Here is a 27,554-nt window from a genome sequence, read left to right on the forward strand (position 1 = left end):
GGCAAAATTGTCTTCACCCGGTTTGGGAAGTTAGAGCCTTATGGGACAGAGGGGAACTCAATCACGCACCTGCCTTAGGTCCCAGTCTCTTTCCAGTGGGGCCTGCTGGCTCTGAGTGTGAAAAGAGCTGCAGTACCTTCAGCTGCAGTCAAAGCCGCCCAGAGGAAAAAGGAGAACCAGCTGCAAGGGCCCTTTAAATACCCAAGCCCCACCCCTGAGTCCGCCCAGCCCTGCCCTGCCCTTCCCTGCCAGGAAGTGATTCCTGGGGCTGGGTCCCTGGGTTTTCCCCAATCTGAAGAGTCTGTTGCAGTCAGCCACACTTCTGGATGTGAGTCCTTCATACTGGCCCCAAAACATCGAATCAGTGGTGGAGCCTTGTGTCCCTCAAGGCTCTGTCTAGCCCTGTCCTGCCTTCTAGGGCCTTCTGCTGGGGCAGGTAAGACCTTTCTGAAGCAGAGCAGGGGAAGGTGGGTGGAGGGTTGGCCTTTAGAGATTTTGCTTTCCTTGGAGTTTTTTCTGTCTGTTGAACTAAAGATAGGTCAGTTTGTCACCTCACCAACACTCCTCCCCTCCAAAACCTCAGACCTCTCTGACTTCAAGCTCCCGTGTCCGGAGTAAGGACTGGGGAATCAAGGGGTGTGTTCACACTCTCTCCTGGAATTAGATTGGGTCCTGCTATCTTCATTTGGCCTCTGACTGGTGACCTGGGCTCTGGCCTGTCCCCCTGAGCCCTTAGAATGTGATTTGTCCACCTTGAGATCCCTCTACCTTGCCAAATATTGAGGTTTCATACTGCTCCCCTCAGGGCTATGCCAACTGTGGGCCTTGTAGAGCATTTAAGAAGTCATTAGCAGAACGATCTTAAGGCAGGCTTAGTTTCCAGGTGTGGAGTTTGGTGAGCAAGGCTTTAAAAAAATTTTTTTTTTTTCATCTCTGTGAGCAGAAAGTAGAAAACAGGAAGCTCAGACCTGGCTAATGTGGCTCAGTTGACTGGAGTATCGTCCTGTAAACCGAAAGGGTCATGGGTTCGCTTCCAGGTCAGGGCACATACCTAGGTTGCGGGTTAGGGGGCGCATACAAGAGACAACCAATTGATGTTTCTGTCCCTCTCTCCCGCCCTTCCTCTCTCTAAAATCAATAAGGATGTCCTCAGACGAGGGTTAAAAATATATGTGTTTAAAAGAAAAAGAATAGGAAGTTCATTTGGACCCACCAACCTGTAATTCTGGGGATCTAGATCTCAGGAGTGAAGCCTGGAAAGGTGGGAGATGGTGGTTGAGACAGATGTCCCCTGTGTTCTGCTCCCTGCCTGGCTGGACCCCTGGGTTACGGGGGAAAGACTGGCAGGAGGCATGCCAACTAACTCCCTAGAAACTCCTGCCTTCCGCCCTTGGCACACAGGGCACCCAGCCTGCCCAGGGTTGGTGCTTTCTGGCAGGGCAGCTCTCATGAGCAGATAAGACAGCCACCTGAGGGTTCCCTGGTAACTCAGGCCTCCTTGTGGGTGCTGCCCTTCCAGGTTGCAGAAAGTGCTCACCGTTGAATTGCCATTGGCACTATTTCCTGGAGAGTACCCAGCCCCACCCAAGTCCTTGTTCTAGGTTTAGAATCTTAATTGACATTTGTGCCTGAGAAGCCAAGCTGCTCCTCGTTTGGGGGCTCTGCCATCCGGGTACCTGAGGTGGGATTCTGGCTTTGAACTTTGATTACTCCGTGATCCTGAGCAAGTTCCTTAACTGCTAGATTCTTGTGAGGGTTAGGTAAGTTACTTAACACAATGCCTGACATTTAAGTTTTTAACAAGTGGGAGCTGTTACCCAGGGGCACTTGCCAATGATAATGAAAGCTCCAGAGTCTCCTCGGCCCATTGTGAGACCTGGAAGCACTCCCAGCTGAGTCCTGTGACTGGGTGGGTTTAGAAAAACATTGATCTGGATCAGGGGTTCTGAAGCCCCGTTCCTGGGTCACTTCTAATCTAGACAATCCTTGCCTTCAATGACTGGCTTTAATCAGCAGCATGCGGGAGGTCGGGGGGAAGTAGGACAAGAGGCATCCTGAGCTGGCAGAGCTGTTCCTCCCACAAAGTGGCCCAGCTGGGCTGGAGCTTAGATAAGATTTTCCTAGGAAGAAAAGTTCCTAAAATTTTGCTGCTACATGATTTATGAGACAAATCCTCGCTCATACTGCTCAAATTTCCACTATAATCCCCTAAAGCGGGAAATAATTTCCCTAAACCAGGAAGCTGGTGAAAACAGTCTCTCTGCAATACCCGCGTAATGTGACTCCCGCATTCTCTCAACAAAAACCAGAATGTGGGAAATCGGCGAAGGGAAACTGGGAAGATAAGCGCCTGTTCGTGCCACACTTCCTGTGTGCCTTTCTAACCCTAAGCTTGGTGGAGGTGATGGTGTCAAGGCTGAGTCACTGACCTCACCTCCAGCTGCAGGTATGCCTGGGCCAGGAGTCTGGGACTTGGGACAAGAGGGCTTGTGAGCTCTGGCTGGTGTAGCTCAGTGGATTGAGAGCGAGCCTGCAAACGAAAGAGTTGCCAGTTCAATTTCCAGTCAGGGCACACGCACCACACATTGATGTTTCTCTCCCTCTCTTTCTCCTCAATCTAAAAAAATCTTTTTAAGGGGGGGGGGGCGTGCGTGCATTGGCTCGGGACTACTTGGCCCTGGGGGTGAAGGGGTTAGGGGAGAATAAAGGAAATTCCCTGTCCTTGAGCAGTGGTCTGTAATCTGAGCTCATCTTTGTTCTTCCTCCTCCTAGGCATCCTCCAGTCTCTAACCCTCTAAAGTTCACTAATTTCCAATATCTAAACCTAGGAAATAGTCACTTCTATTTCTACTTCAAAGTCTAGGAAAGTAAGGCTCAGAGGCTAGCAAGAGGCTCAAGCGCATGCTGGCAACGACAGGACCCAATTCTTGCTACATGAGTCAGGAGGGAGGTTTTAAATACCGCAATGCTTGGACCTCACCTCAGACCAATTCAATCAGAATCCCCAGAGACGGATGGTTTCCAAAGCTCTCCAGGTGATTCTAGTGTAGTCAGGGCCGAGAGTGGCTGCTGCAGACCCGGGCTGCTCACACTTAAATGTGAGCCCAAATCATTGGGGTTTAGTTAAGATGCCAACTGATTCATCAGCTCTCAGATGGGACCCAAGATTCTGCGTTGCTAACAAGCTTCCAGGTGCGGCTGCTGCTGCTCACTGCAGACCAATCAATGTACAGTGTAGCTGGTCACCTGCACATCAGTTAAGATTCACTGTCAGCCACTCACAACTGACCCCGAAGATCTCTGCTATGTAGTGACTCATCCCTCAACTAAAGTTTGCAGTAGCATAAGTTTATTTTTGAGCCAAGACGCAGGTGAAGAGCTGTCTCAATGAGAGGATGAACCCAGCTTCTTACATTTGCTCTCTGCTCATCCACCCATTACCCCTGCCTTCTAGGTGTGTGAGGGGGGGGTGTGCTGCAGCCAGAAAGCTGCTGGTGTCTGAGACTTTGGATGAAAGCTGACTCTTCTTACAGGAGCCTCATGACACTTGAGGGACATGTGATCAGGCAAATCTGGATATGTACCCAGAGGACAGACTAGGACAGATCTCAGAAGCTGGCACTGAAGGGAGAGCTATGAGTGGAGTTGAGGTATTGTGGCCACACCCAAGTCAGGGCGGGACCTTCCAAAGGTCAACAGACTCCTTAACCATGGTCTTTCGAGGGCTCTATATATCAGAAGTAAAATGCTCTAACTATACATGTCATCTGGTAAACCACAAAAGTCTAAATTTAAGACTTGTCACCAACATGCTGCCTGAGTCAAATGGTTTCCCCAGATTTCCCGAGAGGCCCTGTATTGAAACTCAGTTCTGTGGATGGTGAGTGAAAAGGCAAAGTTTGTTCCTGGGTGAACTTGGCAGGTGGTCTAGCTGGAAGGAACAGCTTTAGAGCACGGTGGACAGGTGGTCAGGGAGGTAAGACAAAGTCCTGGTACTGAAACAGGGCTACTGGCATGGGCCTGGCCTCATACAAGGCAAAAGTCCAGTTTGATCAATTGAAAGGATGACTCGCAGCTGAGTCATTGAGCTGGGCCAGGCTCTCAGCCCCGCTGACTGAGTCCAGCTGGGGTGACAGATGGTGAGAGGCCTCAGCCATAGGGGGTGGGAGGGATCATCCAACAAGGAGCCACTGGAGGCTTTTTCCAGAGCCTGCTTCCCAGCCTTGCATAACCTAGAGTTCAGATCTTCCCTGTGGGGCCTCATGGAGCCCTCTCCCTGCCTCCGCCTACAGCCCTAGCTATTCCTCTCCCTCCATCTGGCTTCCTGGCCAGGCTTCCGCCCTGCAGAGAACCTGGCAAAGGAGCAGCTGGGAAAGGCTTCACTTGGCTGTCAGATGTCCCTTTCTTTTCTGTTTTTCTAGCCCCACAGCTGGGGCGACCAAAGCCTTGCCACATTCCTGATCAGTAGTGAGGGTTGAGGCTGAGATGCCAGGTGAGACAGAGAGCCTCTGGTGCTAGGTCACATGACCTAAATGGTTAGATAAGGAAGCAGCCTCAGGTCAACCTCCCTCAGCAGTAAGAAATAGTGCTTCTGAAGAGCCAGGCCCTGTTCTAGGTAGGAGCTTTATGATGAACTCAGCCCTCATAACTTGAGTAAATGTCCTACCCATTCCCAGTTTATTGGCCAGGAAACAGGTATAGGGAAGGCAAGGGGCTTGTCTGGGATCACCCATCCAGTAAAGCTTAGAACCAAGATCAGTTCCAGCCCGCAGGGGCACAGGGGCCCCACATCAGGGAGCAGTTTCAGGGATTGGAAGCACAGCTGAGCAGAATGGGGCGGTAGAGAGGAAGAAAAGAGAAGGTCCAGATGAGAGTGAGGAGGTGAACAGAACCCCCAAAGCAGAACACCAGCCCTAGTATTTTCGAACACTACCTGAAATCAGCAGAAGAGGGAGCTCTGGCGTTAAAAAAGCTACTCTTCTACAAGGGGAATTCACTTGAAATAGAAAAAGGAGCAATGGAAAAGTATCAAGGCCAAATCTCATACAAAGTTGCAAGGTAAAAGAATGAGGAGCAGAATAACATCCCTCTGATGTGAAAAGTGTACCAGGAAAACATCAAAACTAACTTCTTTTAAAATGAGGTAAGGCATTAAGGAAACAGTCAAGGCAGGAAAGCCTTGGATCAGAATTGTAAGGAAGCCCAGGCTGCCCCCACACCTCTAACTGCTGTACTGTGCTGCTGCTGCTGGGTGGGGGCACTCCACGGAGATTGAGATTCTTGTCTGGATAGTACCACTAACTTCCTGTGTGGCCTTGAACACACATTGTCCCTATCTAGGATTTAGCTACTTAGAGTTACACTGTGTAATATGGGATCAACCAGCTACACTTGGCTATTGTTTTTTCAATCACGGTTTACATTCAATATTATTTTGTATTAGTTTCAGGTGTACACACTTGGCTATTTTTTAAAATAATTCATTACATCGTATGTGGTACCTTTGTACTTGGCTATTTTAATTAAAATATAAAATTCAGCCCTGGCTGGTGTGGCTCAGTGGATTGAGCATCAGCCTGTGAACCAAAGGGTTGCCAGTTTGATTCCCAGTCAGGGCACATGCCTGGGTTGCCGGCCAAGGTGTGAGAGGCAACTGAGGGACATTTCTCTCCCTCTTTCTCCCTTCTCCCTCTGAAAAATAAGTAAAATCTTAAATAAACAAACAAACAAACAAACAGGAATCAGGCAGGTACTTACGAGTGCAACAGGCCAGGTGTAAGACAGCAGGGAGTGGAGAGGACTGTGGTAAGCAGGAAAATCTCTGTCCCATCTGAAGGTCACAGCTGCTATTTGGCTATAGCCAATTTTGCTATGTGGGAATGTAGGGCATAGCTCCTAATTCTTTAAGAAAAGCAGGAATTGCGGATTTGTGAAAACTCCCTATTTCTAAACCCCAACATTGAAATTGTACAGATTATGTAGATCAAGTAAGACTCTTGGGCCTCCCCTTGATTCTGCAATGCCATAGCTCCTACCCGTGTTTCCCGAGCCAGTTCTCTCTCCTTGCCTCCCATTTGTCACTCAGGTTGGAAGCTGGATGCATGGTGGAGTAGGTGGCTCCAAAAACATCTGACCAAAGTCTCAGAAGACAAGGCTTTGGGTTGCTTAGTAAACTTGGTTCCCTTTGTGTGACTCAAAGGCACATGTTGTCCAAAGTCCAAGGCATGCCGGATGCGGTGATGGGGTTTAGGTAGAAGGTATGACTTCCTGAGTGGGCCAAGCACTGGATGGAACAACCCAGGATTCAGAAGCAGGGAGATGGGATAGGAGGAATACAGTACTCATTTATCCCTTTTGACTTTTCACTCTCCCCACTACTCTTGACAGCAGAGAGTTGAGGATGGCAATAAACCAGAGAGAAAGAGGGGAAAAGAACTAGAATAATTTGTGCTGTATCTAATCCAGTTGATTCTATAGGAACATGAGTTCCATCAGGGATCCCAGGACCGCTTAAAGCACAGGGATGGGAGTGGAGGAGCAGACAACGATTATGCAAATATTCTTGGGCTATGGGCTAACATTTGAATACTGCTTGGGTCCTTGGGATGCCCTGAAATAAAGACTGCCTGCGCTCTGTAGGACCCACTGATCCCTACTGTGCTGGAGAAGGCCACGGCACCCTCAGAGACAGACCTGCACTCCCAGCTCCTCCTACACCATAGGGGTTGGCGATTGGGAAAGTGCAGGCAACTCTGGCTGTGAAGCGGTTGGAACTAAAAGGAAGGATCAGCCAAGACCCCTGGGCTTCTGTGGTTAATTGTGCCCGCCAGTTCTTGGCAGGGGTGTTATCTGGATGAGCTGTGCTGCGCTGGGTGGGAAGAGAAAGGAAGAGGGGTATGGAGACAATGAAGGGTAAAGTAATCTGAGTTGGAAGAGAAAGGGTCCTTTGCCACCAACCCGAGCTGGTTTTCAGGTACACGCCTGTGTCATCCTAGGCCTCCTGTGTTCATCTTGTAGCTTCCCCGCCTGTCTATCACTCTGTGTGCTGCCCTACACACAGGAGCTACCATGGCAACTGAAGAGTCCATCATCCGCATCCCCCCGTACCACTACATCCACGTGCTGGACCAGAACAGCAATGTGTCCCGTGTGGAAGTTGGGCCAAAGACTTATATCCGGCAGGACAATGAGAGGTTGGTGTCAAGACTGGGCTGTGGGGGATGCTGGGGCTGAGGAGGGCCCATTAGTCCAGCTGGCACCGTCATCCATCTCTCCTGTGGACTGGCCGTCACTCGGGTCACAGGGAGCTCACTCACTGCCTCCTTTGAGATTGGAAGTCTCCTGGGTCCTCACACCACTTCTCACCCTCCAACAGGGTCCTGTTTGTCCCCGTGCGCATGGTGACTGTCCCCCCACGCCACTACTGCACAGTGGCCAACCCGGTGTCCCGGGATGCCGAGGGCTCGGTGCTGTTAGATGTCACAGGGCAAGTACGGCTCCGCCACGCTGACCTGGAGATCCGGCTGGCCCAGGACCCCTTCCCCCTGTACCCAGGGGAGGTACTGGAAAAGGTATCTGACCCACTCTACTTGTCCTGCCACCTCTTCCTATGGCTCCACACTGCCTTCCGGAGGGAAGACAAATTGGGGCCATGGGAGGGGGTGGGGGGCAATGTTTCCTGGTTTTTGCCAAGGGTAGAATGGATTCATTGCTCCTCCACTGACCTTCCCCAAGCCCCCGCTTATTCCTCACATGCCTACAACAGACTTACTCACCCCTCTTTTGAGAGCTGTCGGCCCGTCTCACCACCTAATCAACCAGGCTCCGGAGCCCGCTCGAAGCTCCCTGCCAGTCAGGCGCTAAGTGACCTGTGCCAAGCGTAAGCGTTTTGTTCACTCAAACAGGGTCAAACGCTGGTGCTCAGTGACAGCAGTGGTGGGCAAGGTGAAGTCCAGGTTCGGATGCCTGTGATTTCCCCATGGGAAGGCCTTGGAGGCCTGCGCTGCAGCCAGGCCCCGGGCCTGAGCAAGTGGACCACCTGTCTCCATGTCCATAACTGTCCTTCTGCCTCACCTCCTTACCCTTCCACGCCGTGTCACCCTGGGTCCCTCCACTAAGCAGTGCTTCCTGATCCTGGGAGCACAGTAGCATGACACAAGGAACCCGAGACATTCCTGTCCGCTTAGATGTAAACACTTTGCAGAAGAGCGCGTGTGTGGAGCTAGAATGCGATGAAGAATGATTAGGATGTTGACCCTTGAGGAATCTGAGTGAACGATGTCGGGGTGTTCTTGGCATTAGAATAACCTTCATTTAAGTCTGAAACTGCCAGAAGTTGAAAATTACCCATATCCATGGCCTACCTCAGACAACTAAATCCCCGTCTGGGTGGCGAGCAGTGGAGGTGGTGGGGCACCAGTATTGCAAAGTTCCGAGGGTGGAGAGAAAGGCTTCCCATCCCTGCCTCTTTAGCCTCTGCATGCCAGCCCCCTTCTCTCAAACCCCATGTGCTGCGGTCTCGGGCCGGGCCCTGCCTCCTCAGAGCCCCATGCCTCTGAGATGCTTCTTTTCCACTCTGGAGTAGACTTGCCTCTGCCTTGCACCGCTTTTTTCCCCAGTCCTCACTGAGGACTTGGTCCACCCTTCCCTCACCCCCATCCTCCTCAGAGCCTCATTAATGTTCTTGCGATGACCCTGTCAACCACTTGGCCTTCCTGACCTCAGCTCTGACCCTGCCCCTTCTGTTCGGCTTCAGCCCCGCCCAGTGCCGGGTCCAGTCTGGACTTGGTCATTCTCCCACCTGCCTCCCCCACCGCCACCCGCTGGCTCTGAAATTAAATTCCAGCATCCTTCCTACCATCTGCCTCCCTGGTCTAGGCCTCCTGTGCTGCTGTGTCCCCTCAAGGCTTTGGATCCCATCTTTTATCCCTCCGATTCTCTTCCTGGTCCTGCTTTCCGTCCCTGGCTGAACTCATCGCTTGAATACTTGAGCTCCGGACTGCGGCAAAACCGGGTCCGGGTCAGGGCGGCCACCTGCCCTTTCTGCACTCACACCGGGGGCGTTCCCAGCCTGCCGCAGCTCTGCCGCCACCCACCGCCAGTAGGAGTAGGTCTGTGGTTCATTGCAACCCAAGCCCTGCTCCTCAGTTCTCCTCCTTCCCAACCAGCTTTCTCTCCATTCTTCTCTGTATGCTTCTAAATATTTATTATTCCCCGGTCTCTTCCTATTTTCTGCCCTTTCTCTCTTGAACAACTCGGGTCACCTGTGTAGTTGGAGATGGAGGCCATCTGGCAGGATTTGGACCTATGTTCTCTTCCCTCTAAGCCCATCCTTCCCTCCTCCCCACGTGCTGGAGCCTCCGGGAGGTTCCCCTCCGTCAGGTGGGCTCAGGGGGCTCATCGCTCTATCTCTTGAACCCTTGTTCTGCATCTAGAGCTCTTTTCCCCCATCTTTGACTTCTTCACTACCGATAGCTTTCTCTGGGCCAGTTAACATGCTCCGTCTCTTCCATCCTTTTCTGGCCTTAAAGGCTTATTTATGTAAGTTTTTTATTCTGAGGAATGCATTCATAAGGCTGCTAAGTCCTCCCTGACTTCCACCACCCATAGCTGCTCTCCATTCCCCAGAGGCATCTACTGCCACTCATTCAGGGTACACACTTCCAGAAATGACTATGCGTTCACATAAACATGTATCCAAAAAAGTATTATAACCTGTTGGCATAAGGGCTATCATATTGTTATTTGCCAGTGTCTTTTGAATGAACTTGTGCATCTTGGTACATAAGTGACATCTTGTTTAATTGTTGTAATTCTATGTGATGTATAGAAGTTCAGGTGTTCCCCTACTGGGTGTCTTTTAGGATGTTTCCAATTTATATGGGAAAAAATGGTGCTGCAATAAATATCCTTGTCTGTGCGTCCTGGTGCATGCTAGTTTGGGGGTTTTTTGTAAGAGTACAGATAAGAATTGCTGGGCCCTAGAATATGCTAAATTTGTATGCACTTTTATGAGTGGCCCTGTGAGTCTCATTTCTAGCTATTTACTGCTTTACTTTCCCCACTCACTCTTTGATGACAACTTGTGCTTGCTGTCATCTGCCCTGCTCCCTCACAAGCCCCTGCACCTGGGCCCGGCCCCGCCCCCACTGTACCCCCTTTGACGAAACACCGAGCTGGGCAAACTGCAGGCCCGTGCACAGTCCTTCTGTGTCTCACAGGCCCTCGCGGCCACGGCCACTGTCGGTCTGCTCTCTCTTTAAATTGTGTCTTTACATTTTGCCCCATGTATGTCTTTTCTCCATCTTCATAGAGGTGCCCCCCCCGCCCCGCCCTGCTGTCCTCTCTGCCATCAGCTTCTGTCCCAACCCCCGTGTGTTCTCTCAAGCTCCACACTGACCACACGCCCCGTCCCTTAGCTCGGAGGCCCCTGACTGCCTTTAGGAAGCCCTCTCCTGGGTGTCCCACAGCCACCTCATGTTGGACATCCAAACCAACACTTTTCCTGACCCCCCAAATCTCTTCTCCCGTATTCCCAGTGTGACTTGGAGATACTAGTGGGTACCCAGTCACTCAAGCTGGGAACTTGCCTGCAAAGGCTTGAGGGACACACCGGAGGGAGACAAATGTGGTAGCCAGGAAACCAATTAGGAAGCTATTTCCATCCTCCAGGAGAGAGGTGCTGACAGCCTGGGTGAGGGCAATGGCAGGGAGAGATAAATTTAGACGGGTTTGCGATGGGACAGATAGGAAGTGGGGAGAGAGCAGATGTGGGGGCTGGGAAACACACTGGACTCTGTGGTTTTCCCATAATGCTCACCTTCTCCCCCCCCCCCATACCTTTTTCAAAAGTCAGCTCTCCCTTGAGCCCCAGTTCAAATGCCACTTTCTGAGGCCTTCCCTGACTTCGCCTTCATCTGAACTTCTGGAACCTCTCTCCCTCGACACTGTCCACAGTCTGCTTGGAGAGAACGGTCTGTGCCTATGTCTTATCGCCTGCTGGCACTTAGACCCCATGATGACGGGGTATGTCCTGCCTCCCCACAAGCAGCGGAGTGCCGTGCATACTTACAGTGCGCAGGGAAGGGCAGTAACCTTCAGCTCTGCCTCTCTCCAGCCCAGGGTGTGGTCAGTGGGTACAGTAGAGTGACTTGACCTTCTCTGCCCCACGGCCACCCAACTGAAGTAAGGAGCAGCAGGCAGGCTTCATTAGACACCGAGGTTCAAGTCTGATTCTGTTCCTTACTCCTTGGGTGACCTTGCTCGTATCCCTTATCCACCATGCTCTCTTTCCCTACTTTCCTGCCTCCCTCAGATCAAAGGTCAAGTGAAATCCTACTTGTAGAAACAGTTCTACAAACTGTGGCTACTTCTCGCCATGTCCCCCTTCCTGAGGGAAGGGGGATGTGATGCCTGGAGTACAGTGGCCATCTTGTGACCATGAAGCAACCTTGAAACAAAGTCACATGCTCTAAGTGTGCCTGTCATAGCAGTTTATACCTTCCTGCCTCCGTAGACTTCTTAGAGGCCCGCAGTGCACACCAGGCCATGAGAGACTCCGTTATTCAGCTTTTCAGATATGTCTTCCACGTCTCCCATCAAGCCCCTACCCAGTTTCCCACCTAAACTTCTAGTTCAAAACAACTTCTAGCACTTCCTTCAGAGGAAGTGTGTCCTCGGCTCATCAGCAGTGGCACCCTCTTGCTCTGTCAACTCTGTCTTGGTTCCTCAGAGCAGATGGCTTTGGGACAACCCCTGTCTTGTACTTTGCATTCTGAGTCTCACTTTGGGCCACATGGAAAGATTGATGCTGTGGTCCTGACCTCCAGGGATCCGTGTGACTCCTGGGTCACAGCACTGATGCCCCATGACCCCCCTTCTTCCCCTGTTAGGACATCACCCCACTGCAGGTGGTTCTGCCCAACACCGCGCTCCATCTGAAGGCATTGCTGGACTTTGAGGACAACAATGGGGATAAAGTTGTTGCGGGAGATGAGTGGCTGTTTGAAGGACCTGGTAAGTTCTTCCCCATTGGGCTGGAGTTGGGGTCGGAGGCTTCGTGCCTTCCCATCATAACCCTGATATCTTCTGACCTCTGCCTGTGCCTCATCTTCCCTCCCAAGGCACGTATGTCCCACAGAAGGAGGTGGAGGTCGTAGAGGTCATTCAGGCCACAACCATCAGGCAGAACCAGGCTCTGAAGCTACGGGCCCGCAAAGAGTGCCGGGACCGGGACGGCAAGGAGAGAGTGACAGGTGGGACTGGGAAGGAGCACTGAGGAGGGGTGGGCAGGCCATGGCTCTGACTGCCTCAACTGCAGGGGAAGTGGGGAAGGCTGGAAAAAAGCCACTTGTAAGTGACTGTAGCCTGGGAGGAAGTGCTTACCTGGAATCTCTTATAAGCTGTTGGGGGCTGCTCCCAGCTGCTTCCCCCACCCACCTTCCTGCGGGCGATGTCCCAGCCTTGAGCCGGTGATCGCGCCCATGGTGACGTGCCTTTTCCCTCCCCCCACCCTTTGCCACGAGCTGGGGGCAGTGGCCATGTGTGGCGTTCACGTGCAATCGGCAGTGGTGTTTACGATGTCTTCAGTGCGGCGCTCCCTCTGTGCCACGCGTGATTCAAAATGCCTTACACATAATAACTTATTTGGCCCTCAAACAGCCTTGAGTCACCATTGTTCCCATTTTCTACATAATAAGATGGAGGCACAGAAGTTAGGTTACTTACCTGGGCTTATGGCCAGGAAGGGCAAGGCTGGAACTGGTACCCAGGTACTTTTCCTTCTTCAAAAACCTCAGTGCCATCTGCAGCTCTAATAGAGGCTGCCCGTCTCATGGGAAGGAAATAAGTGGGTCTTTGGAGCTTAGAGAAGTCATAGCAGGTATTGGCACAGCAGCAACTTGGGCACTTAGAAGGGCTCTTTTATTCTCTTGGGTAGGGGTTAGTTTTCCTCTAGTCTCAAAGAAAGGAATAAATACCCAGACTCTTGTCAGGCCCTTGAGCCTGGGGACAGTGTCATCTCCTTGTGTACATAATCCTGGGGGTCCCTTGTTGTCTAGGCTTTGGGAAGGGGTGGCTGGGGAGCAGGCTTGGGTGGCCTTTGACCCTTACTGCTGCTCTCTTGACCCAGGAGAAGAATGGCTGGTGCGCTCCGTTGGTGCGTATCTGCCGGCAGTGTTTGAGGAGGTTCTGGACTTGGTGGACGCTGTGATCCTTACAGAAAAGGTCTGTGCTCTGGTGGCTGTGGATCAAGGGACCCTGGGGTAGGGAATGCTCAGAGTGACAGAGATGGTGGCAGACGCAGGAGTGTAAAAGAGAAGTAATATTTCTAGGGTCACTAGAAGAAAAATTCAGAGGTCAGATAACTTGAGAAGTATCCTGGGTCATCTGAAAGGATGAAAAAGTCCTCCCGGGTTAGTAGGAACTGGCATTGAGACCTGGGAGCATTCGGTGGCCCATGGGCTTCCCAGGTCCCCTGAGGAAGTTGCAGGTGGATTTACTCAAACTCCAAATACGTCTTGCTCTGCAGACAGCCCTGCACCTCCGGGCTCGGCAGAACTTCCGAGACTTGAGGGGAGTGACCCACCGCACTGGGGAGGAGTGGCTGGTGACGGTGCAGGACACAGAAGCTCATGTGCCAGATGTTTACGAGGAAGTGCTAGGCGTTGTGTCTATTACCACCTTGGGCCCCCGCAACTACTGCGTGATTCTCGACCCAGTTGGACTAGATGGCAAGAACCAGCTGGGACAAAAACTTGTGGTCAAGGTGAGTGCCTCCACCTCCCCCATAGGGTGAATGCCCTTAAATAGCACGAGAGCCTCAGACCTCTCTCCCTTCTCTCCTCCCACCCTGGGTACACATTCCGGGAGTGCCAAGCTTGTCGTGGCTCCCTCTGTGCCCGGGCACCCCAGGTCCTAGCTTTGAGACTCTGGCCCGTTGATCTCCCCGGCAGCCCCTGACCTCGAGTCACACACTGCCCCTGCTGGGAGCGCCTCCATGGCCCTGCCCTGTGTCACAGACTGTGAAGATCATATTTCTGGAAACTTTGTCATCCTGCATTTAAAAAAAAAACAAAAAACTTTTGGTTCACCCTTCTCCCCAGCTCCTACCTCAGCCCCTCTCTGAACCATAAGGGATCAGCTGGGGTCGGCAAACTTTTTTCTGTAAAGGGCCGGACTGCGGTGTTTAGGTAAGGATGTGCACAGCCTTGCAATCGGTAAGGTTTCTGTGGCAACTTCTCAGCTCTGCTGTTGTTCGACGAAAACAGCATAGACAGCTTGTCCATGGACAAGCGCCCCTGTGTTCCTTGTAGCGTTGTATTTGCGTGAACAGGCAGAGGGAAGTAGCTGATGAATATATAAAAATTGTGGTATAGCCAAACAAGGGAACATCATTCAGCCATGGAAAGAAATGAACATGAAGTGATGGGTAAACTTAAACATCACACTCAGCAAAAGAAGCCAGACTCAAAAGACCACATACTGTGTGAGTCCGTTTGTGTGAACTGGCTGGAAGAGGTACATTTGCAGGGACAGAAAATAGGTGGGTGGGCAGGGCAGTGACTGCTACTGGGTACCGGTGTCTCTTTTCAGGGTGGTGAACGTGTTCTGGACTTAGACCGTGGTCCCGGCTGGGCAACTCTGGGGGTGTACTAACACCCCTGAATTAGATACTTTAAATGGGTAAATGGGTGAATGGTGTGTGGATTACATCTCAATATATATGGGGTAATAATAATTAATTAATATTAATACAATGAATTCTGTGCTTTGCATACTTACAACTGTAAACCTACCTTGGCTACCCCTGTATATTTTTTTAAAAGGCAGCAGGCCAGATTTGGCCCAAAGACCAGAGTCTGCCAAGGCCCAGACTACACCATCTCAAAACAAAACATAGGAGAAGTTAAGAGTGACAATATGTTAATTCTTAACTGTTGAACTTGTGAGGATTCAGGTCCTGACAGTTCACAGTACCTTTTAAGGGCGGGTTTGACCAGATCTGTAGGATGCGTAGGCATTTGTAGAGCGCTCACAGTCTCAGCAGCCCTTCACTGCCTTGTAACGTGGGGATGGGAAAAGTGTCTTTTGGGCTCCTGTCCTCAAAAGCAGTCCACGGCCCCACGGGGCTGGGACAGGTGCCAGCTGAGGCGCCTGCTACCCTGGTGGCAGCTGCTCCTAACCCTATGCCTCCCCACTAGGGAGAGAAGTCTTTTTTCCTCCAGCCAGGAGAGAGTCTGGAACGAGGTATCCAGGATGTGTACGTGCTGTCGGAGCAGCAGGGGCTGCTGCTGAGGGCCCTGCAGCCCCTGGAGGAGGAGGAAGACGAGGAGAAGGTCTCACGCCAGGCTGGTGACCACTGGCTCATCCGTGGACCCCTGGAGTACGTGCCATCTGCCAAGGTGGAGGTGGTGGAAGAGCGTCAGGCCATCCCCCTGGATGAGAACGAGGGCATCTACGTGCAGGATGTCAAGACTGGAAAGGTGACAGCGGAGGGTTGGGCGCTGTCACTGCTATGCTGCCATGGTGGTGGCTGCTCCGGGCATGTGGGTGATGCTGATGGGGGAGGTGCGTGGCGGAGGTGGCGAGGGGACGTCAACAACATGATAGCAGCTGCTGAGACGCTGGTTGGTAGGTACCAGGGGATTCTGTGGAGTGTTTGCCTTTCCTTTGTCTTAAATATCTAACTTCAAATTTTAGAAACCCCTGAGGGAGAAGGCGAACCAGGTTTCAGGATGGGGACTCTGTTCCCATGGCAGATCTGGCCCCTGGCATAAAGGTCTGACTGGGGTGTGGCATAGGAACAGTGAGAACCCGCCTCCTCCCTTATGCCCTTTTCCTGATAGAATCCTTCCTCTTTGCCTCCTTACCTGAAACCTTGGCCTTGGCTTGACCCAGGACCACATCTCTGACCTCTTTCTCTAAGAGTCCAGCCTAGAAGTAGAGCCCGGCATCCAGGCAGTGGCAGTGTGTGTGCTACCTTTCCCAGGGTGGTTGCGTGGGTCCCCAGGACACTATCCAGGCTGCCCCATGAGAGACAATTACAGAAGAAATAGTATCAAGCACTTACTCTATGCCAAGTTCTCAGCATCAGACACGTGAGATGTCATTCATTCCTCAGCCCCGTGAGGTGGCCCCTGTCAGGTCCATGTGGCGGATGAGGAACTGAAGGCCAGAGGTGAAGCAGCTTGCCCCAGGCGATGGGGCCCGCGGTGGCCAACGCGAATGCAGCCTCACCGCAGAGCCTGTGTTCCGCCTCCATGCGGCACCACCCCCTGCACCAGTTCTGTTTCAGGACTGCCGGGTGGGTCTTTCTCCCTTTTGCCTCTGGTGACGTCCCTCCTTGTCCTCCTCTCTCGAGGTGCGTGCCGTGATTGGAAGCACGTACATGCTGACCCAGGACGAGGTCCTGTGGGAGAAAGAGCTGCCCCCTGGGGTGGAAGAGCTGCTGAACAGGGGGCAGGACCCGCTGGCGGACAGGGGTGAGAAGGACAAGGCTACGACCCTTCAACCCTCCACTTCCCGGAACAAGACCCGAGTGGTCAGCTACCGCGTCCCTCACAACGCCGCGGTGCAGGTGTATGACTACAGGGAGAAGAGAGCTCGGTGAGGGGCTGGATGAGCGGGTGGGGAGGGTGGCTGAGAGGCTCTCCAGTGTCTGACTCGCTGCTCCCTCTGCAGTGTGGTATTTGGGCCCGAGCTGGTGTCGCTGGGTCCTGAGGAACAGTTCACGGTGTTGTCCCTTTCTGCTGGGCGGCCCAAGCGCCCCCATGCCCGCCGTGCGCTCTGCCTGCTGCTGGGGCCTGACTTCTTCACGGATGTCATCACCATCGAAACCGCAGACCACGCCCGACTGCAGCTACAGCTCGCATACAACTGGTAAGGGGCGGGAGGAGCGGCGAGGACTTCTGCTGGAGCAGCCCCCAGGGAACCCTGACAACAAGAGATGCCTCCTTGCAGTGCTGGGCTGAGGATGGGGGACGTACGCCTGACTGTGCTGTGGTCGAGAGGGCCATGCAGGGGTTCCCAGAAATCCAGTCCGATGCCCCAGGGGAATGACAGGGAAGATGTGGGCTCACCTCCCAGGAGCAGGATTTGGAGGACATGATAGGAGGACACTCCCCAGCTAAATGCTCAGCATGTGTTCAGCAAAACATAACTGTGAGGCTGTAAAAAGATCCATGGGACGCTACTGGTGGGAGTGGGCGTGTGGGCGAGAGGTCAAGAGCACATGCTCTGGGGCCCATGGCCTGGGTCTGCATCCCAGCCCTGCCATTTGCTAGCTGTGGACCTGAGACAGTGACTTGGCATTTTCCTCAGTTTCTCCATCTGTAAAATGAGGAGGACACATGCCCATCAGTTTCACAGGCTGACGAAAGGCTGCAGCGAGCATCAGAACAATGTCTGTGTGTAGTCAGAGGTCGAACGGCAGCAGCTAGAGTTCGAGAAGATGAGTCACACCCAGGAGCGAGCGACACTGCCTAGGGGTGTTCATTGCGTCTTGGCTGAGTGGCCAGGTCCCTGAGGCAGATGAGGTGCTGCTCTCTTTGCGGCACTAGAGCATGACAGCTAAGAGCGTAGGCCCTGGAAGCCACACTGCCTGGGTTCAGCTGAATCTGGGTCTGTCACTTAACCTCTCTGGACCTCTATTTTCTCCTCTGTAGAAGGGGATAATGCTCCTCACAGAGTGACAGAATGACATGGGAACATGTGTAAGGTTCTTAGGACGTCACCTGGCACACAGTGGGCACTAATCGGCATTCTCTACCCTGAGAGGCCCTGCCCAGCCACGGAGGGTGGGTGTAGGAGCCCCATTCAAAGATGGGGGAATTGTTTCGTGGAGGAAAATGCCTCCCTGTTCTGGGCCTCTTTGCTCATAGGCACTTTGAGCTGCGCAACCGGAAGGACCCCCAGGAGACGGCTAAGCTCTTCTCTGTGCCTGACTTCGTGGGTGATGCCTGCAAGGCCATCGCATCCCGGGTGCGGGGAGCCGTGGCCTCTGTCACCTTCGATGACTTCCACAAGAACTCAGCCCGCATCATTCGCACTGCTGTCTTTGGGTTTGAGACTCTGGAAGTCAAGGGGTCTGACGGTGAGGCCCTGCTCCAGGCCCGGGACCGGGCTGTCTTCCCCCAAAACGGACTGGTGGTCAGCAGCGTGGATGTGCAGTCAGTGGAGCCTGTGGACCAGAGGACCCGGGATGCCCTGCAGCGCAGTGTCCAGCTGGCCATCGAGATCACCACCAACTCCCAGGAGGCAGCTGCCAAGTGAGTGGCTTCCCCTGACGGTCAGTCTGCTGTTATCCTTACCCAGCAGAGAGCTTGGCCCACTTAAAGTGTGACTAGATGTCACCCTGCTCCTGTGGCTTCTCACCTTGCTTGTGCTAGGACCCAAACTCATTTCTGCGGTCTTCCAGGGCTCTTCCAGCCCTGCCTCTCCCACCTCACCTGGTCCCCAGGCTGCAGGCCCACCGGCTCCTTTCTGCTCCTCAATGCACAGTTGGGCTTAAGGCCTCCTGCAAGGACTGCTTCCTGTGCCCAGGGCTCTCCCCTTGGGAGCTTCAGGGCAGACTCCTCCTTGAAGAGCCCTTTGCTTTCTGCCCTAACTGAAGCAGCACCCTTTCGCCAAGTCGTTATTGTGTCACTCATTTTCAGGGCTTGTCATTGTCTGAAGTCATCCTCAGTTATTTGTTTCTGTCCCCACTGGAAGGAAGGTTGTGTCACAACAGGGGCCTTGGCCACAATTTTCTGAGTCTAACATCATGCCAGGCCCAGAGTGCGCACGCCCTTCTTCTGCTTCATCTTCAGTGCCTCCCCAGGGCCAGGGTCCGTCCCGGGAACCCAGTAGATTGGTGGTCCCCGCTCTTGGAGCTCCTGTCCCAGCTCTGGCCTCACGCCAGCATCTTCCCTGTCCCCTCTCCCACCCAGGCACGAGGCTCAGAGACTAGAACAAGAAGCCCGTGGCCGGCTTGAGCGGCAGAAAATCTTGGACCAGTCAGAAGCCGAGAAAGCTCGCAGGGAACTCTTGGAGCTGGAAGCTCTGAGGTGGGTCAAAAACTAAAGAAATAGAGTAAAATTTTTTTTAAAAAAGGATTTAAAGGGAAAGATGGCCTGCCGAAACTCTTGGCAAAGCAGCTGGTGCGGGGAGCCAGGGGTGTGTTTGTGAAAGCTGCTAGCAAAAGTCAAGGCTGGAGGAGAGCAGGGCGGGCTTTCTCCTGGGTGTCGCCTGACTGCGGGGCTGTCTCCAGCACTGCCGTGGAGAGCACCGGGACTGCCAAGGCGGAGGCTGAGTCCCGTGCGGAGGCGGCACGCATCGAGGGACAGGGCTCTGTGCTGCAGGCCAAGCTGAAGGCAGAGGCCTTGGCCATTGAGACGGTGAGTGCGGAGGTGCCGCTGGGAGGGTGTGGCCTTGGGGTCTGGAAGAGGCGCGATCCCTGTGGTCCCAAAAGCTGAGTAGGGCACCAAGTACCCTAACATTACAGCTTTTTTCAAGTATTTTGTGGCTTATAAAGTCCTTTGCCCTCTACCAGGTCACTTAATGCCTGCCTGGAAGACAAAGACGGTTATTACACCCGTCTTACATGTAATAGGTACCCACGCATTGGATGGTTTTGTGCCAGGCATTGCGTGTTTTACGTGCATGATCTTATTTAATGCTTGAAACCCCATGAAGCAGGTATTACTGCACTTTACAGATGAGGGCACTGAGGATTCAGGGGCCCCCGTGGGTCACTACCTAAAAGTTGGCACAGCCAGGATTGATGCCTGACTGCCTGTAAGTTCACAATCCCGTCCCGTTCCCCTCAGCTCCCTCAGCCTTGCTGGCTGGGTGACTTGCTGGACTGTCCCCGGGGGCCACATGACTGAAAGAAGGCTCCCCTTTCAGGAGGCTGAGCTCCAGCGGGTACAGAAAGTACGAGAGATGGAACTGGTGTACGCCCGGGCCCAGCTGGAGCTGGAGGTGAGCAAGGCCCAGCAGCTGGCCGAGGTGGAGGTGAAGAAGTTCAAGCAGATGACGGAGGCCCTGGGCCCCAGCACCATCAGGGACCTCGCTGTGGCGGGGCCGGAGATGCAGGTGAGTGGGGGACAGTACAAGGGGGGTTGTGTGTGTCTTGGGACCATACGTGGAACCAAGAAGGCAGAGCCGGGGAGGCAAATACGACATCTAGAGAGATGTTGGGGACAGAGGGGTGAGGTGAGATAGTGATGGAACTGCCCCTGTATGCCACGTCCTGACCTGTATCATCTGAGCGTGGTGTGATATTGGGCACTGTAGCAGACTCAGCAGGGAGCTGGAGCTTCCGGGGGGACAGCAACCAGATGGGACATCACTGTGACTACTGCTTTGAAGGAAGTCAGTACAGTGAAGGGGGAGGTGACATTTCAAATTAGTTGGTCTAAGGAGGGTCACTCTGAAGACAGCGTACTTGAGCACTATGTAGAGTTGACAAGAACTTCCCAGGAGAGGGTCCAAGTGCAAAGACACAATGAAACTTGGTGCATTTAAAGAACAGAAAAAACTGGTCAGCAGAGAGGGGAATGCTGAGCTCCTGGAGGCAGCTGCGGGCAGGGGCCGTATCTTTCAGGCCTTCCAGGTCCGGAGGATGACACCGTCGGCCTCCCCTGTGCCCCTCACTGGGCACTGACTAACCCTGCGAGGGTAGCTTGGGTGGCAGCTGCAGTGCCGGATCCGAGTGGACAGCAGCCCACCCTAGGGAGGCGGCTGGGGGATGAGAGAAGGGACCAGGGTCTGCTAACTCTATCTTCTCGTCCTCTTCTTGCTCCCTCCAGGTAAAACTGCTTCAGAGCCTGGGCCTGAAATCAACCCTCATCACTGACGGCTCCACTCCTGTCAACCTCTTCAACACAGCCTTGGGTCTGCTGGGGCTTGGGTCTGAGGCCCAGGCTCCAGCCACCAAGGTGGCCGGGGGGCCTGGCCCTGAACAGCGCTTGCTTCTCCAGTCCCCTCCTGTCCCTTAAGTTCTCGGAAGCAACTGCATCGTGCCTTAACGCCATACTGTGTCCACAAATAAAAACTTCCACTTCTGGGCATTTAAACCCTCTTCTGTTGCCTCAAGTCTATGTCCCAGGGGAGCTTACTGCAAGGGTGGCTGGAGGGGTAGAGAATACCCCTGAAATCTTGAGATGGTTACTAGAGACTAACTCCATGTGTAATGCAGGAGGAAACTGAGACAGGGAGACTAACCTGAAGTCACCCTGATAGCCGTGGCCCCAAAGTCTTACTTATCAGCCAGGCTGTCCTCGGGGCCGTCAGCCAGCTTTCCTTAGACTCCAGGTGGGGGAGGTGATGCCACTGGTGAGGGGACTGGCCTTCCTGGCTGTTCCTGGCCAGCCCCTCGGGGATGGCTCCTGCACTAGCAGCATCTCTTCTCACTGCCACTTCCTCCCAGACCTCAGCTTTGTCAAGGAAGTTCTGGAGTCTTAACACTCTGGCTGCAGGTGCATCCATCCAGCCCTCGGCACTGGGGAGGCCCCTTTGGTGCCACCTGCTGGTTACACCTGGCAGGCCTGCGAGCAAGGCACCTGTGCACTTGTCTGTCTCAGATGGGAATGTCAGATGGGGAGGAGGATCCTGCAGAGGGGCAGTAGAAACTGGAGTGCCTTCCTGGGCTTCTAGTATGGGTCCTTCAAGAGCATTGGCCAGGGCTGGGGGGGGGGGGCGGGGTCGCCTCCCCACCCCCTCCCATGACTAGTGAGGAGTCCTTATTTGGGGAAAGAGTCCAGGTTCCATCGGTCTGGGCACACACGTGGAGGCTGCAAGGTGAACCATACTTTGGCCTGGGTACAGCTGTAGCTAGCAGGCTTGCCTGGTCTATGCTGAGGAAGCAAAAAGATCCAAGGTGAAAGAAGCTTGGGTTTACTGGCTGTGTGGCTAAATGGGGGCAACTCAGCCCCTCTGATCCCTTTCCGTCTGTGAAATCGGCCAGCAATCCCCCTATTGAGCAGGACTGCAGCCTTTTTGAGGCTCTTTATTCCTTCCCCCCCACTGGGGGGAAGGACCCCATGAACCTTGTCCCTTTCCAGGTTGATGTGCATTTGTGTGGCTAGTGGCTCCGCTCAGGTCTGAGCTTGTTGAGGCCAGGGGCTGTCTGCCTGCCCACAGCACTGGGTGGGGCTGGCTCAGGGTTCTGGAGCAGCCAAGTGCATTGGCCCCTCACCTCTGCTTCCTCCAAACTTGCCTCCACCTTCCTTCCCTGAAGAGAGATAATTAGCTTAAAGCTCCGCATCTGGTACCTGGCACATGTTAAGTGTTGTGTTAGCACTGTTTATCGCCCAGGGCCTCTGGGGGTGGGTGACAGCGGGCGAGGTCACGGTGAGGATATTCCTTGCCATCTCAGCCACCAGCTCCCATGGCCATTTTCACCTCTGAGACTTCAACTCCTGCTGCTTCCCCCTCACCTTCCAACAACATTCCTCCAGTTCAGGGCGTTAGTGACCTTGACCCTGACCATGTAATTTACTCCCTCCGAGGCCTCCCTTAACGCCCTCACCATTCCTCTCCCACGTGATACTTGTTTGGAAAAGCCCCATCCTGCCCTGACCAGCTGTGTGTTGCCGGAGGAGGAAGACCCCACATGCTGGCTGATCTCATTTTAATTTTTTACAGTGTAAAATGTTTATATTTAGAATTAGCCAGCTGGACTCAGATTCAAGGATCCCAATTTTGTCGGCAACTTCCAAAGCATCATAGTCTGGAGCCAGCTGGACACGTGCCTTCTTCCCTCCATCAGGCCTGACTGGGGGTTGGCCTTGGCCATGTCAGTGTTGTGCCGCTTCTTCACAGCCTGCGTGACCTGGTGCTTGTCGGCCTTGACCTCCACAATGAACACAAGTGTATCGTTGTTTTCCTCTGTCTTCTTTGTGGCTGACTCGGTGGTCCGGGGGAACTGGATGATGGCATGGTGGTCCGGCTGGTTTCTCCTGGGGGCGCTCTTCCAAGGATACTTAGGCTGCCTTCGGAGCTGCGGAGTCTTTGGCGGTCGGAAGGTGGGTGACGTGCGGGTGTTTTTTTTTTCTGTGGCTGTGGACACCTTTCAGTTCTGCCTTTTTGCCTTCAAAGCCTTTACTTTGGCTTTGGCTTTGGGAGGGACAGGGGCTTCCTTTTTCACTTTGGGCACCGTCTTCATGAAAAATGAGTGATCTCATTTTAAATTCATGGCAGCAAATTTCAAAGAAACTACACTTCTCTAGCTCACGCTAGGTCCCCCTCAGAACCACTCTTCACACCTCCTTCTCCTTTCACCCTTCTACACCCCTGCCCGCTTTCTCTCACTTCTTTGAGAAAGAGGAAGTAACTTGGGCAGGCAGACCACCCTCCGCAGCAAATATAACAAACTACCTACCGGCATCTGGACTCTGTCCCCCTCTTATTCCCCAGGAGCCCAGTTCCTCCCCTGGGCTCTAGATCCCGCCCGTTTCCAGTCCTGAGTCCGCTTCTGCATCTCCCACTTTTCTCTCCTGCACCGCCAGTTAATTCCTCCTCTCCTGGATCCTTGTCACCAGCAGGTAAACATGTTCCACTCTCTCCCACACAGAACCAACAAGTAAACTCTCCCTTAGCCCCACATTCCCTCCAGTTGCTATTCCTCCTTTATTTTTCCTTCACAGCCAAATCTGTTTCCATTCCCCACTTCTCATTATCTTCTCAAGCTACTCCTGTTAGCTTTTGTCTCCACCCCATGCTTCATGGGAACTGCTCAAATCAGCATCACCAGTGACATTCCTGTCACTGGACCCAGTAGTTAGGTTCTCCTTGTTCAGCCTCTCCCATTATGTGGCGCAGTGCCCACCCCTCTTCCACGCTGGGTTCCTGTGACACAGCCTACCCCGCTCTTCTTTCCACCTCACCAGCCACTCCTCAGTTTCCGGGCCAGCTCCACTGCCCTGTTCAGTCCAAATCGTGAGTCACCCTGGGCGCCGTCTCCTTACTCTGCTGCATTCTTGGCCAGTCTCATGCCACTGACTTCAAAATCCATTTCTCCATCTCAGATCTCCCCGCTGAGGACTGGGCTCATTTCCATTGATGAGTTGATGTCTCCACATGAAATGAATCTCTAATGGCTATCAGGCTTGGCCATATGACCAATGAAATTCAAGGGGAAGTGACATCACTATCTTCTCTTTTCCCCTTGCTGTGGTGACTAGCAATATTCCATATACTAGTCTATCAGCCTAGTTCCCAGAGAGAAAAATGACATGAAGCAGAGACACAGCTCACCCACAATAAACATGCAGCAGGAGCAAGAAACAAATACTTGCTGTATACATAACCGAGATTTGGGGGATGGGGTTGCTACCGTAGCATAATCTAGTTCATCCTGATCCCTGCATGTGCCTCATGAAGCTGTGAGGCACTATTAAGGTAAGAGAGGACGCAGCTCTTCAAACTGCATGAGGATGGGCCCAGCAGAGTTGAATGGTGGTTGTAAGGCTTTGCTGGAAATACAGTGGGGTTACAGCTCACAGTGGAGCCAGATTCTGAGTCAGTCCCCTGGCACCAGATCTGTCCTTGAAGGTCCTTTAAACTGCCCATAAAATATAGAACAGATTGATCACTGATGTTCAACACAGCCTGTTTTTCTCGAGCATTGGAGCAAATGGCTTTTCTTGGTTGAACACCGGATAAAGTAATGGATTTGTTTAAGACTGCTTGTAGCCCTGGCTGGTGTGGCTCAGTGGATTGAGCACCGGCCTGTGAACCAAAGGGTCGCCAGTTCGATTCCCAGTCAGGGCTCATGCTGGGTTGTAGGCCGGGTTCCCTGGTTGCTGGGCATGTGTGAGGCAACCACATATTGATGTTTCTCTCCCTCTCTTTCTCCCTCCCTTCCCCTGTCTCTAAAAATAAATTAAATCTAAAAAAGTATATTAAAAAAAAGAAACATCACTTTCAGCCTGGAACGATGTTGTTTACCAAATCTGTTTCTCTTCTTCCTAGGCCCACTCCGTATCTCTATTTCCCAACCTCCCTTGCACACAGATGTGGCCATATGACTTATAGCCCACGGGATGTGAGTGGAGACAGTAGGCAGCCATTCTCTGCTTTCCCACACAAACCAGGCTTGCGCCGTCTTCCCGGCATCCCTCTCCTGCCTGCATGAGGCAAGCTAGCTGAATGCCCATAGAAGTCGTGTTGCAAGTGGTGGAAGCGTAAGATGGGAGGAGCCTTTGCCCTCAAATCTCTGTCAGCAGAGCTACTTCACAGTCCGGAGCACCTGATCAGGGCTTACCCTAAGTTAAAAATAAACTTCTATCCTGTTTGTGCCCCTATACATCTTGAAGTTTGTTATAGCAGTTAGGGTACCTTTAATCACAGTCTGAGAGCCGAGGGGAGACTCAGGGCCATCTGAGGGAACAGCAGATTCTTGGGGCCCCTCCTGTGACCTCTCTGAGGCAGAGCCCATTGGGTGGAGTGAGCCAATGGAATGTCTTTTGTGTTGGTTATTCATTCAGTCTGAAAGCACACGGATGAATTCCAGAAAGTTATTAGTGCACATATCTTAATCCATCTGGGCTATTATAACTAAATACCACAGACTGACTGGGTGTCTTATAAACAACAGAAATGTATGTCTCCCAGTTATGGAGGCTAGAAGTCCAAGATCAAGGCACCTGCATGGTCAAGCACTGGTAGGGTCCATCTTCCTTTTCATAGCCCATACGTTCTTGCTCTGTCCTCACAGGATGAGAGAGCTCTCAGGCTTCTTTTATAAGGGACATTAATCCTGTTCATGAGGGCCTATAATCTAGTCACCTCCTAAAGGCCCCACCTCTAAATACTGTCACATTGGGCATTAGGTTTCAACATGTGAATTTTGTGGGCACACAAACATCCAGACCAGAGCAACATAATGTGACTCCACTACAGTCCCCTGATCAAATGGAGTGACTCCGGTTCAGCCTAGACTTCCCCCACCCCTCCCGCCAGGAGGTCCCAGGGTCACCTGATCCTAGGCTGCAAACCCAGGCTCATCCTCTGCATGTTCCTCCAGGGCTCAGTCCAGCCACCGGCCCTGGGACCAAAGGCACCAACCTGTCTTCACTGCTGGGGCCTCAGGCTTCAGACGCATATCCCACTTGAGTGGAAGATGCTCACACTCCTGCCCAACTCTCCCTCTCCGTTTTCAGACCAGGTAGCTGGATTCACAGACTTTTGACATGACTGTAAATGGTTAGCACCCAAGAGCCAGGAGGCATTCGGGGCCATAGGGCTTGAGTGCTCTGGGCACTCATTTGCTTGGAGGAGTTGACTCAGGAAGGATGAAGGTCTTCTTACACCTTGACTGGGAGCAGGCCAGGTAGGAGGACACCTGCAGAGCTGGAGGGGCAGCTCAGCCTTGTGAATCACTATCATCTTCAAGTATAACTGTGTCCCTGCTACCGCCCTAACACTCGGCATTCATCCTACCAGGGCCCCCGAGAGGAGTCCAGCTGAGTTACTGCGGCACTGCTCGCGGTGGCAGAACCTGGTCCAACAGTTCAATGACGCAAGTCTATGCCACCATTAAGAAGACCACTCACGTGGACTGCTGTGTACGGTCAATGTCAAGGGTTCAGGATTTGGAGCCAAGCCAGCCAGGTTGGCCTCCTTCTCCTCAGGACCTCTTTCCTTGTTAGAAAATGGGCCGTCAAAGGCGTGCTGTATTGTTTAGTACGCAGTACGGCATAGCGGTCAGGTAGGTGGGATAACAAGCAGAAAACACTTGGAACAGCAGCAACTTGTTAGCAGAACAGCACAAAAAACCTTCAAACTAAGGAAAGATATCCGTGTAAGTGTGGAAAAACATAGACAGACACATAAGCAATGAGTAACAGTGGTGGCCTCCGGGGAGGAGTGAGAGCTTAAGGTGAAGTTAACTTCATCGTCCTCTGGTAGTATGTGAGGTTTAATCTCTTTTGCCCTGTGCATATTTTGCCTCTTATTTTGAAAGATTCTTTCAATGGCTCCGTGTAGCCCTCAGGATGGGCCAAATGCCCTACTGGGCTGCTCAGGCTGCCTGATGGGTCCCCCCAAACCCTAGCACGTGTCCCAGCAATATCATCTCACCGAGTTCCATCTCCTAAACTTGCTCTCTGGCCTCCCTGTTCTCTTAGCTGAAAATCGGCCCTTTCCTCTGCGTTAACTCTCCTGGCCCCAATCCCTCCCTATCAGCTTCCTAAGATGTCCACACCCTTTACCACCAGCACCTAAGTGCTACAGCACTTACTACTCACAGGCCAGCAGGGGGAGATAATGCGATTAGGGAGGTCCCCCAACAAACTCCTGGGAGGGCCAAGGGCCAGCTGGAAGCAGTGCCCTGTTCCCACAGATCCTGCGCTTAGGACGGGAATGGAGGCTCAACACATTCCAGTTGAATTTCAGCTCTCCTGGACATTAGGGCCTCTTGGCTAAGCTATTCTAAGAATAAAATGAGTAACATCTGCAACACCCCCAGCACAGGATCGGGCATATGGCAGGCTCGATAGAGTCTGAAAAAGAAAGCGAGCGCCAGCCAGCAGCGAAAGCTCAGATGGTAGGGGTAGCTGTTAGGAACAAAT

General features: G+C 52.8%; 1 protein-coding gene across 1 annotated transcript; it reads left to right on the top strand.

Annotated features, from left to right (window-relative positions):
* The first annotated feature begins 88 nt into the window (after positions 1 to 88).
* MVP (major vault protein) lies at positions 89 to 21,056 on the top strand. Its single transcript, XM_024560518.3, has 15 exons — positions 89 to 436; positions 7,018 to 7,193; positions 7,376 to 7,571; positions 11,892 to 12,015; positions 12,123 to 12,254; positions 13,130 to 13,224; positions 13,529 to 13,765; positions 15,201 to 15,482; positions 16,361 to 16,605; positions 16,681 to 16,878; positions 17,880 to 18,266; positions 18,927 to 19,043; positions 19,247 to 19,373; positions 19,885 to 20,073; positions 20,790 to 21,056. Exons 2-15 carry the CDS (start codon positions 7,069 to 7,071, stop codon positions 20,976 to 20,978), a joined length of 2,643 nt encoding a protein of 880 aa, XP_024416286.2. The 5' UTR covers positions 89 to 436; positions 7,018 to 7,068; the 3' UTR covers positions 20,979 to 21,056.
* The last annotated feature ends 6,498 nt before the right edge of the window (positions 21,057 to 27,554 follow it).

The sequence above is a fragment of the Desmodus rotundus genome, chromosome 1 (assembly GCF_022682495.2).
Source record: "Desmodus rotundus isolate HL8 chromosome 1, HLdesRot8A.1, whole genome shotgun sequence".
Classification (NCBI taxonomy): Eukaryota; Metazoa; Chordata; class Mammalia; order Chiroptera; family Phyllostomidae; genus Desmodus; species Desmodus rotundus.